This window comes from Thermobia domestica, chromosome 13 (assembly GCF_964235325.1).
Source record: "Thermobia domestica chromosome 13, izTheDome1.hap1.1, whole genome shotgun sequence".
In the NCBI taxonomy this organism is placed as follows: domain Eukaryota; kingdom Metazoa; phylum Arthropoda; class Insecta; order Zygentoma; family Lepismatidae; genus Thermobia; species Thermobia domestica.
The window spans coordinates 60,687,064-60,699,696 of record NC_137466.1 but is presented as its reverse complement, the minus strand read 5'-3'; the positions used below and the strand labels follow the sequence as shown (position 1 = coordinate 60,699,696).

General features: G+C 34.7%; 1 protein-coding gene across 1 annotated transcript in view; it reads right to left on the bottom strand.

Annotated features, from left to right (window-relative positions):
* LOC145668167 (proline-serine-threonine phosphatase-interacting protein 2-like) overlaps positions 1-12,109 on the bottom strand; it is a 46,096-nt gene extending 33,987 nt beyond the window's left edge. Inside the window, exons 1-2 of the mRNA XM_081735788.1 lie at positions 11,935-12,109; positions 1,681-1,764 (exon numbers count right to left, since the gene is read on the bottom strand). Coding sequence (XP_081591914.1) covers positions 1,681-1,707 — 27 coding nt within the window. The 5' untranslated portion in view covers positions 1,708-1,764; positions 11,935-12,109. The remainder of the gene's footprint in view (positions 1-1,680; positions 1,765-11,934) is intronic.
* Positions 12,110-12,633: the final 524 nt, after the last annotated feature.

Genomic DNA, 12,633 nt, shown 5'->3' with positions numbered 1-12,633 from the left:
TAAGAATACTTTATTAGTTCGCATCCTAAGAGCATATTAAAAAAAGAAAAACAATGCATTCCTTTTCATTGAAAGGTATATGGGTTACGAAATAAATATGTCTACTACACGAATATTGCAAATTCCTGAATATTAGATATACAGGTATAATAATAATAATAATAATAATAATAATAATAATAATAATAATAATAATAATAATAATAATAATAATAATACATTTTCCACATTAAAATTCATTATGAACTCACCATATTTGAACAACAATAAAATATAGAATTTACTACAAAGGTGTCCTGAAACCATGTCTATCTAATCCAGACAGAAGTATTGACAGATATGGGTTATTCAATATATCCACCGCGGGTAGTCACACACTCTCATACACGCATTGGTCAGTTATCAATGGAAGGCCATCACTTCCACAGAAAACGCTGCTACCGCTCGCACAAGGGCAAGTTTCAGCGATGCAATACCAGCAGATTTTGGCCTCCAATTTGGATATATATATATAAAAGATAATAGGCTAAGAGACTACGGTTAGGGCTGCCAACCGGCTATTCGTCCGCCATGATACAAGTCAGTAACATGTTGTTGCAGTCTGGGTGAGCTCTGCTTTATGGACCAGAGCTGAGTCATTATAGAAGACTCACTGAGTATTGACAAAGAGAGTACAACTAAGAAGTTCAACTAGAAGTGTCAAGACATCACACTGTCAAGTTCACAACATGGTTTTTACTCCAGCTTCGCAAAGTAGAGCTTTGTTACTTCATATGAAATCCCTCACAACACCATTGCAGGGTGCTGCGCTCGTTGTATTAAGAGAGCGAGCCGACGTTACAACTGAGGGTCATTTTGGGCTTTCAAATATTCTTTAACGATGAAGTTCTCTTCGTCCGTAAATAAAATATTGTGGTTTGAATCACCTGAGTAAGTTGAAGAAGTTTCTGTGCTCTTATGACCTTGTTCTGCTAAGGCTCTGGAGTAAGAAAATGTCCTTTGCGGAGTTTGTAGACTAGCAAAGTTGAAGTATAACGAGCTCCTCATAAAATATTCGGGATATGCTTCGTGGATGCAGTCTCATTTCCTTCGCCATTGCTTGCCTTCCAAACCAGATTTCGCTGCAGTTGGGTGCGAACATTTTTAATTGCCTGTGGAGTCCTCACAGTAAGTGAACGATCTGAATGTAGATTATTCTTGACATTGGACGCCTGCTGATACCTCTCTATGGCCAGGCAGACAAATACTTTCGCAATCCCGACTGACTATAGAAGGTTTAATATCTCGATTGCGTTTTACCTGTCTTATGTACACACATAACGGTTATCCTATTCGCGTTGCACTTCATTCCAACTGAAACAAACAAGGACGGTTAAAACACTGTCATCTCAAATCATCATAACTGATACACCTCCACCTAACATGTCGCGTTTTGGCAGTTTTTACTTGATACATGAAATGGTGTGAAGTTTGTAATCATACTTTCGTCTAGACTAGATATAGCCCATATTTCACATAGATTGACCAATTCCCTTTCTCCACAATCACAGAAGACTACTTAACTTTAAACAAAATCACTAACAGTCCATCTAATAATATCTTTACACCATTACATTGAATAAGCAACATATCTACACTTAATAAAATAATAATAATGAGAAATAATATTAAGAAACTTACCCAGAAACTATTGCTAAAGGTCTGCATGATCCTGTTGGGAGTCCCTAAACTGTGTTTACTTCACCAGAGCATTCTTGTATTTATCTAATAAAGAAATAATATTACATTACAGTGTAATTTTATTACTTTTATACATAAAATATTTCAAAGCAATGCAATATAAAATTCTACTCAAAATGATGAAATGTTACACTCGCATTAAATACACATGTACAACAACAATAATAATAATAATAATAATAATAATAATAATAATAATAATAATAATAATAATAATAATAATAATAATAATAATAATAAAGGTTATACATTACATCTATGATAAATTAAGAGAGACAACTAGGTTGTATCTACCTAGAATATTGATCATGGCTCAATTATGACTTCAGCATAGGAACCGACAATAGTCCTGGCCTGGCCTGGCCTCCATTATGAATACATGAGACCACTTCAGAAACTGCGCAAGAAAAGTTTGATTTTACATTCGCATTCCTTGTCCGTCATGGTGTTACACCGTCGAATTACCTAACTGTTTTCAATGTCATGATCTGTCTGTTAGTGGGGGGCGCGGTGACTCAGTGGTAGAGCGTTCACCTCCGGTGCTTGGAGTCCCTGGTTCGCGCCGTGTGGACTTTGTGGTGGACAAACACCGTGCTCGTGGGTTTTCTCGGGGTTCTTCCGTTTCCTCCCACTTTCTTCATTCCACCTTTCACTCATCTCTCATCATCACCGTCTCCTTTAGCCTAACCGGCATAACCGTGGGACGTAAAACTTAAAGATTTCATTTCATTTTTTTTTTTCTGTCTGTTAGTGGTGCCGCGAAGAAATGAAACAATTCGTCTTTTCGCCTTTTTCTGTCCATCAAGATGTCTGTAACGCCTTTTATCCTGAGAAAGAAGAGAGCTACTGACAAATGGTTTTCGTACTCGGAATCAGAATCCTCTATTTATTCAGCCGTTTTCAATGTCGGTATCTGTTGTCAGTAGCCGTTGCCAGGGATCTATTATGCGTTTGATATATCTGTGCACACGTCAGGATTGCGAGCTAATCTGGATCTTTACAAGTGATGTCAGACATGTGGCAGTGTTATCAGAGGTACTACTTATACGTGAAATGTCTTGCCTGTGCACAAGTTTCTCAACACACGAAAAAGTTGAACTTAATCAAATTTGTCTGATAGCTGTCGTGTAAATTTTAAGTCGTTCCGTATTGAATATATGAAAATACTTAACCATCCAGACTGCTAATTTGACTGTCCTACATAAACATAAATAAACAAAACATTTAAGCATTAAAGAACATTTTGAAAAAAGCATCTTATATTAATAGCGGTGTCTGTGAACAAAACTCTTCAGAACCAAATTGAAAATGACTATGTTTATGACTCTTAATCTCTTGAACCACCCGACCGATCTCGATCAAATTTTTGACGTAAATGCAGTTCTGGCCTGGGAGTATTTTTAGCTATTCACTTTGACAGTAGAACTTGGAGGAGGAGGAGGAGGGGGGAATTATAAAAAAATAAATAAAACTTAATAACTCTTGAACCATACGACCAATTCATTGGACATAATATAAACATAATAAATACGGTTGAAAAAGAAATTAAAAGTCAATCTTGGGGCAGAAAAAATAAAAATGAAAAAGTTTTTTTTAACGATATGCGTATTTCACTTGTTTACATAGAAAATATCTCTATCCTTCCCACTCCCTTAAAACGGGAATCCTCAAAAACGCTGCAATACTTCTTTTTAATGTGAAGTTCATATACTAAGTTTCATCTTCCTAATTTGATAAGATCGTGAGATACTCAATTTTTCACATATATTTTGACAACTTTTCTCTTACGATATGCATTTTAATCAAAATAACATAATAAAAACCCAATTTGGGGTAGGTGTGACTTTATCGAAAACTTCATTTCAAACGGCTAAGCCGATGGGACATAAACAGTCCTATTTGACACAATCATTATAAGAACTGCATCAATGAAAATCTTCAACAGCTTTGTAAATCAACTGAAAACTCTCTACTGGACATTTCCAACATATGAAGCGCCTCACTTCACACCCCAACACATCCGAAATTCAGCCCTATCTGAACTACAGAATCATTTCAAAGAGACTTTGATCGCCACGCTCATCCTCTGTGATTCTACTTGATAATCGTTTACAGGTACATCTGAAACGGAGAATTCAGGCAAACAAACCACGAATTATGGTAAAATTATTTCAACATATGGTGCACCAAATTCAATGTTGTTTGAACACAAACGGTGGTCACTTTCAGCACGGAGGTAATATTTCGTTGCAATATTTTCATTAGTAGCAAAATCAAAATAAAGAAACGAAAAGTTCGGTAGTGAGTGGAAAACGCTGTATTATGAAACTCAAATTTTTGAAGAATATATTTCTCGATCGAACTTAAATATTTGCATCTTAAAGGATGACAAAATGTTTTCTCGATTAAAAATAATCCGATCAGTTAGCTGATGTAGATTCCATCCATCCCTTGCCTGTCGAATCCTGTAAAAGGTTGATGCAGTTCCTTAATGTTTGAACAAGAACTTCATCAAGAAGTTTTTCAAATTCTTTCAGTCTTCTTAAATGCGATTAAAGTAGATTCTGCAAACTTCAAAAACCATGTTTTACAGTATTATAGAAAAAACATTGTTTTCTCATATGTTTTGTAAGTGTTTGATTTGTTTCCGCAGCATTGTTTTCCTTCGATTAAAAACAAAGTGGATGCACTTTCACTAAGATAAAGTAGGTAAGTTCTGATGTCGCGAGTTAAGTACAATCTCAAACTTTTATTATTAATCGGTATTCTGCCATTATTGGCAGGTCACTTGTTGCACATTGAGAAGCTTGCATGCACAATTACATTAACTACACTTTATTTGTGCATAGGAGTTTTTCTTTTAACACCATCCATCAACTGTAGTCTCTTCCGCTTCCTCTTTTTCCTGCCATCATAATTTCTAGCAAGTCCCTCATACAGTTCCTTCTCAGCGAACGTTCCAAGCAGTTTCTCTTCTCTTTTCAATTACATCTAAAATTATGCTTTTCTTTCCTACTATTTCTAACAATTCCTGATTAGTTTTGCGTTCGATCTAACTAATTTTCTCTATTCTTCATGAACGCATAAAGCTTCCATATAGAAAGAAAAGGAAAAAGAAAAGTGTTTTGGCTTACAATTCATTCACTTTCATGTGGAGATTATTAACCTTCACCTTCCTTCTTTATTTCCTTCTCTGATAATACTGATTACAAATTCCCGGAAGTACTTCTCTGTTTTTCCTCTCAGGAAAATTTGCTGTTGGTGATAAGTGTATCAAAGATCAACAGTAATCTCTTGAAAGAACCAAAATTATTAGAAATTTTCTAGAGCATCCTTAAATATTTTCTAGAGCAGGCGTTCTTTGCATTTCCTGGCATAAGTATTTCTTTCCTGATTCTACAGCCTAAGTTTTAAGCTTTTGTATTGTCCACAAAACAAATTCTAGATATTTTATGTACCCGTTGGTTGAATGTAATACCACGGATATAAATCTACCTAAACAATTATTTTTCCCACCAGTATATGCTTAATTCTGAAGTATTGATGATGTGAAAAGATTAAACGAATTTCAATTTACTGATTACAAAAAAACTTCACGCAACATTAAGTTACTCTTTCAGTATTTCGAAAAAAATTATTAGATGACCTAATTCGTCTCAAATTAATACTGTTTCCCTTTTGATTTCTTTTTGCATTGAATTCTGACAACCATTACTCCCATTCAATTTCTACTTTCAATAATCCAATCGGTATTGATCAATACTACAAGAAAGAAGCAATGTTAGGATAAAGCAAGGGAAAGAGACGTAAGTTAGTAATCAGAATTTTGTTTGTAATCGAGAGGCTCTGGAATGCAATCTGGTGGCAGGTCATCCTGATTGTGGTTTTGCCAGAGTTTTCTGTTTTATCACGCAAATAGCGGAACACTAACTTTAAAATGTAGGTCCTAACCAAATTACTTCTACTTACTTTCCCATTGCTGTTGATTGTTAACGGTCCCAGTTTAAATTTTACTTGCAGTCTGTCTGGAACATTTTAAAAAGAAATACAACCCAGAAAAAGAGTCCAAATTAAAATTCTGAAATGTTCACGGATTTTCGTATGCTCCCTAGCATACTAATCACTCCTGGAATTTTTCGCCTTACAGATTAACACTTTACACTTTTACTTGCATTTAGATAATTTAGTCGTAATTATGAATGATAAAGATTTCTTTCATTGACACTTGTATAGACTCCGCCTCCACATGCTCTATGCGTAATTTAATTAGAATTCCGAACTATACTGTGTATTAAGTGTGAGAAGTCTTATAAACGACTATGTCCGTCGGTCTACCTGCTTATCTACGGTTTTAGTAAAAATGGTAAGAGATAAAGAGAAAACGAGATAAAAGTTTGTTGATATGGATTCTTGTGGCGCTGAATCCGTACCAACAAACTTTTATCTTGATTTCTCTTTACCTCTTACCATTTTTACTAATACCGTGGATAAGCAGATGGACGGACATAGTCGTTTATAAGACTTCTCATACTTAATGCACAGCATAGTTCGGAATTCTAATTAAATTACGCATAGAGCATGTGGAGGCGAACAGCGCCACAAGAATAGGTACCCACATTTATCTTTCTATTCATATCGGAAGTAGCAGCAGTCCACGATTTGTGATTTCAACGCCTAACCGTCATAGAGAAAAATGGAGATAGACACAGAAAAGAGACTTTTAGATGTGATTCAGTGTCGCAATAATAGTGTCCATCTTCTCTCGTAGTCCTCCATTGAAACTGGATGTGTTGAAAATCAACCATTGTGGATTTCAGTATTGATCATCCACAGAACGAAAACGGTAATAGACTGCAAGAAGCGGTTTTTTGAAGTGGATTCAGTGTTTCAAGGATAGATTCAATCTTCATTCTTACCTACAACTTCCTGTTTCAATTCTGATTCCCTTAGAGCAGGATAGGTAATTCTTAGCAAGCACAGGGTGTCTATTAAAATTCCAAAATGAAATTTCGCAACTTTTTCGTGACCTTTTATTTACCAAATCATAAAATTTCCTAACATTTTCCATAGCGAATTTGGATGCGAATTAGGGCAAATTTTCATCCATGCGATAGAAACGTACTTTGCTTGCAATTTGGTAGCGTCTAAAGCCGACCATAGACATTTTTGATGGTGAATTTTTGACGTTTTAAAGAACAAAATTTTCCAATCTGTACTTACATTTGCACAGTTTTAAAAAAAAAATCGTGATCGTGACTCAAAAGCTAAATTTCGTGATTTTTCCGTGACTTGCATGACCGTTTTCTGATTTCTTGACTTTTTCGTGATCGATAGACATCCTGGAGAATTATATATGGACCTGTGGTAGGAAGTGCATAGTTTCGTAACTATACGGTGCGGAAAACATGAACTTCAAAGGTTCATAGCTCAACTACCATGGAACCAATTGTAGTCGGATGGAGACATCACTGAGGAATTGGTATGAGAAGTATCAACATATGCGTGTTTAAGAATGCTTCAGTAGTTGCATACCAACTTTTCAAACAGCCTCTCTAAGAATGATTGTGCAAATACAAGAGGTTCTGAAAGATGGATATTTGGTTAGTGCACATTCTAGCTCCTCAATGATGTCTTCACCCGAGTATCATCGGTCCTACAGTAGTAGAACTATGAACTTTTACTACTACGCATGAGCCTGAGACAAGTTCATTTTTTCACGTTTTCGGCACCCTATAAGTATGAAACTATGCAGTTCCTACCACAAGTTCATATGAACTTGTTTTCTTATTTTGACGTAAGAAACCTATTCCATATATATATATATATGAATTCGGAGTCTCCAGAAGTTCCATGTTCGACCTTATTCCTCTACTGTAAAGGAGGTGTTAGATCTATCGCTTCTGGTTCCAGTATTGAATCCCCATAATTTGAAAGTCTACTGTAGTTCTGCCATGTGAAAAGAAACTTACTTGTTGATGCTGCTGTGGTTAACTTCTCGTAGTAATTTCCCTTTTAGCGAGTGCTTTAATTAGCTCCCTCACCCCCGCACTACACTTAAAACGATAGTATATATTTTCTATGTATTTCTAAATACTGATTCTATTTACGGGCGAAAAGTGCTATTTAAAGGGCACAAGCTATCAAGAAGAACAAGAAACTATATGAAGAAATAATTTAAATATTTGTATTATATCGAGATACTTTTTTTTTTCGTTGCTATGACAACTTGTTTTCATGTTTGATGTCGTTGATATGGTAATGTAGAAATAGACAGAACGAAGAACCATATTGTTATAATTGGATGTATATTATTTTAATGTGACAAATAAGGTATATGTGGAAAAATATATACTCTAAAAGTGCATAAGTGTGGTGCAATTCATTTGTGATCTCGTGAACTTTATAAGTATCCAAAATATATTTGAATCAGGGAAGGTAAGGAAGAAATAACGTTACATATTATGGTGCCGAAATCGTGGAACCTTGAGATTAGTCAGAAGTTTAGTAAACTATATCAACATCACGGAGTACATTTTACTACGTAATAAAAAGAAAAATATATCAAAGAGATAAAATGAATACCAGTACAGGAGTTGACGACATTAATATTCCAGCAACTGAGAATTTATTGGACGTGATTGATCTTTTACGACAGCTTGGACAGCAGATGAAACCAATGACACAAAATTTGGATTCCAGATTGTATTACATAACAAATAGGACAGAAGATGGATTTTAAATTGAATTCCAGACTAGAACAAGTAACTCAACAAATACGACAGCAGATGGATTGGAGCAAGTAACGCAGCAAATAAATACCAAACTTGAAATTACCGACAATAGGATAGAGCAGATTATCCATAGCTTTGCAGTGGTGAGAAGTACCGTTAATGTAGTAGAAACACAAGTCAATGAACATACAAATCAAATTCGGAGACTACAAGAAGAGATGCAGGCCATCAAAGAGAAAATCAGTACTCCAAAGTGTAATCCTGATCCTGCCCTCAACGTGGTGTATGAGGAACATAGGAGAAATAAATCAAGACCCTGTGAAGAAGACAGCAACCCATCAGAAGGTTATTCTGAAAGGGAAGACATCATCTCTAATATTGAGGACGAGGAAATAAGACCACGTCGAAGGAACCATACCCACGCAAAGCCAAGACATCTAAGGTATTTTAGTACTAAGTGTAATCGCGTGAAATTCAGTGAAATCATATCTTTAACTAAATTCAGCGGTAGAACTGAGGACATCCCAGCGAGAACCTTTTTGGAAAAATTCGAAGAATGTGAACTAATTGGTATAGATAAGGCTGATTTCCTTAAAATACTGCCACATATATTGTTACCACCTTGTTCGGCATGGTATAAAGCGATGAAAGGGAGTCTGCGTAGTTATTTAGATTTTAAAAATGCATTGTTAGCAAATTTTGAAAATGATTTTATGTTAGCAGACCGGGATGCCCAAATTAGAAACCGACCTTTTGATCCTAAAGTAGACAAAAGTATTACAGATTTAGTAATTTCAACATATAATGATTTGAAGCAGATCAATTCATATCATCAAGAATCACGTATTATCGCATCAATATTATTACCGTTTAGGCTACAGCAAGTATTGATCTCTTCGCAGTATATTAATTTCAATCATTTAATAATGATACTTGAAAATTATGAGAGTCAATGTAGATTGCAAGGTAATAATAACAGAAACCAAGCTAATCATATTTCTGTACAAAATATCAATGTTTGAGAGGATTATAGTCGTAATACGAGAGGTAATGTTGGATTTTCTCATAATAGCAATACGACTGAACCTAATTTTAGAAGAAACAGAAATAATAATTACACTGCTTTTAGGAATAATGTAAATAATCGAGCTAATTTTTAACGAACTCCCAGATTTCGTAGTAATTACATAGGTGGCAGAAATTTTCAAAATAGGAACCATAGGATTGGTGAAGTGAATAACATACAGGACTGTAATAGGATTGTGCCATTCAATGTACCTTAATCGAATCTTTTGATAATGTAACCTGAACTAAAGTTATGGCGTCCGTCAAAATATATTCAATTAATTCTTGTTTTGTTTCACTTTGAATATTATGATTTCATTTGTAATTCGTACTTCGTTTGAATTTTGTACAGTTATATTAATGATTGCGAGGAATGCATGAGAATTAAGCATAATTCCTAATTTATATACAAACCTATTTAGAATGCATCAATACAAATAGTCTATCAAATTTAAGTTAAATATGCCCGAATAGATGAAACATGTTACGTTGTATTTTAACTCACACCAACTTTATTGTTAACGAGTATAAATGGCATCGAATTAAAGAATCTAATTAGGACCTAAAAATAACTAACAAACTTAGCACATTTTGAATGTCTTTCTCACCGATAATTTTATAGAATTAAAATAAAATTGATTATTGAATAAATATAAGAATGATATTGAGATAAAATGAAAATAATATATTATTTTACGAATTGTAATTTTTATATATATGAAGACTATTCAAAAAGTAAGGTAACAATGTATATGAAATGTTTAACGGTCCAGGATTCTTTCTTTAATTGTGATCAATTTAAAGAAGTCCCATAGTTCGGGAGCCATTATACAACGATAGTGTATTTCTAAATTTTGTTTCTATTTAGGAGCGAAAAGTTCTATTTAAAGGGCACAAGCTATCAAGAAGAACAACAAGAAAGTATATGAAGAAATAATTTAAATATTTGTATTATATCGAAATATTTCTTTTTTTCGTTGCTATGATAATTTGTTTATCCGTTTGATGTCGTTAATATGGTAATGTAGAAATAGATAGAACGAAGAACCATATTGTTATAATTGAATGTAATTATAATTTTCTTCTTATTGCCTCTTAAAAGATTTGCGATGGGCGACATGAAAAATATCACTTGGCATATACAAAATTCAAGGGGGCCACCAGAAGCAACTTTGGAAATATACATTATATATATATATATATATATTTGCATTTAACACGGCTTTCGGATGTATGGCGTAATAACTACAGTACAACAACATAAACAAGCCTGTAGCAGATGGCCACTAAGAAGCACGAATGCTATCCAACTGAGCCAGAAAGGGGCAAAGCTGGTGGACCCGCGCAGTGTAGCGTCCTAAGGAAGCAGGCGCGTCAGCGATAGTGGGTGTACGCGTAAGCGAGCACAGTTAAAAGAAGTGGGTTTTGGGGAAGATTCAATAGCACTCGTCATGATTTCATACTAGTAACACTGCACTTGTAAACACAAAACACAGCTTCTCTACACTGTGCAGAAATACACCGCCCGTGGAAAATAGCATCTAATACAATCATCTTTCATATGCACTCACTTATTTAATCTATTGTTACGCGCTTGTAAGGATTTTACACTAGTAACTCTACACTTGTAAACCTAAAATACAGCTGTATTACTTTATATAAAATTCTGTCATCTGTAGAAATGTGTTCCTTATAAATATGTCTTTTTGGAGTATGTTTAGTACAATGGGTCCAGAAGCACGTAAAAAACACAAATTTTACAGGAGAAATGAATGATGCAAGGACTCAGAAGTAACATAACGTAACCAAATCTAACCTAACCCGAACTAACTTAAACTTACTTAATATTATAGAAATAAGCGAAATTCTATCTTTTTCTTTTTTTGGGAAAATTATGCGGGACTCCTTAACATAAACTAAACTAACCTAAACTAAACTAGCCTAAACTAACCTAACCTACTCTAAACTAACCGAATGTGAATAGAAATTACCAAAATTGTAACATTTTCTAGAGAAAAGAGCTGGACCCCCTCTGCTAAACATAGGCCGTATTTTTATATAAAGTATTTAATTCTACCTGGAAATCTTCCAAAATGTGGTGCGCCAAAACTACACCAGCACCTTGAATTATTTTATCTCCACGGAATAGAAAAGCAGTTCCGGTTATGTCTAGCATCTGTTTTTAAAAGGAACCCCGTAGCATCTGGTAGTTTGCCTCTTTTCTTTTAATACCAAATACGATAAATTATGATAATCAATATTAGTATTCAGCAGAGAAGACACGATCTGACGTGTATAAATCAAACGAATTTAAGCAAGCAATTGGTAATTCTTATATAACATCTCCCCTATCAGTTATAAATACAAATTATTATGAATGTATCATATTATATTATACCTCTGCGTAAGTATGTGTCATATTAATCTTGCAGATCCAAGGATTTCATTCGCCTTTTCACAGTAATCCTGTTTCTTCTCCTTGTGTTTTGTTGCAAGTGTTTTTCACCTGATTGCTCTTTTTTCCCCTGCTTCTAATTCCTACTTCCCTATACTCAACTGAGTGCACAAATGTATTTCGCTGCGCATTTGTTGTTTTCTGCGTAAACGCAGCTGTCAGTGCTCACTAGATGTCACTGGAAACGAAATTCTGGATTCTTTAAGAAATGAATTCTTGCAGTTTTATTTCCTACGTTTATGCCGGTTAAGTTAAATGAGAAGATGATGATGGAGAAATGAATGAAATGGTGGAATGAAGAAAGTGGAAGGAAACGGGAGAACCCCGAGAAAACCTACGCACGGTTTTTGTTAACCAGAAAGCACACTTGGTGCGAGCTGGGATCGAACCAAATACCACATGCACCTGCTGTGAACGCTTTACCGCTGAGCCACCCGCCTCAATTCTAGGATTCATAGGGCTATCATGTAGATGAACCAAAGTTACAGTGAAGTAGCAATTTCTGAATGTTAGCTTATATTATGAAAAATAAAGATGTACCCATTGATTCAAAGAAAAAACAGCAACGTTGTATTGGATTGTTTTGTGTTTTCTGTCCGTATGTAACAACGAGATTATGAAGAACAGTATCTACTATTAGGA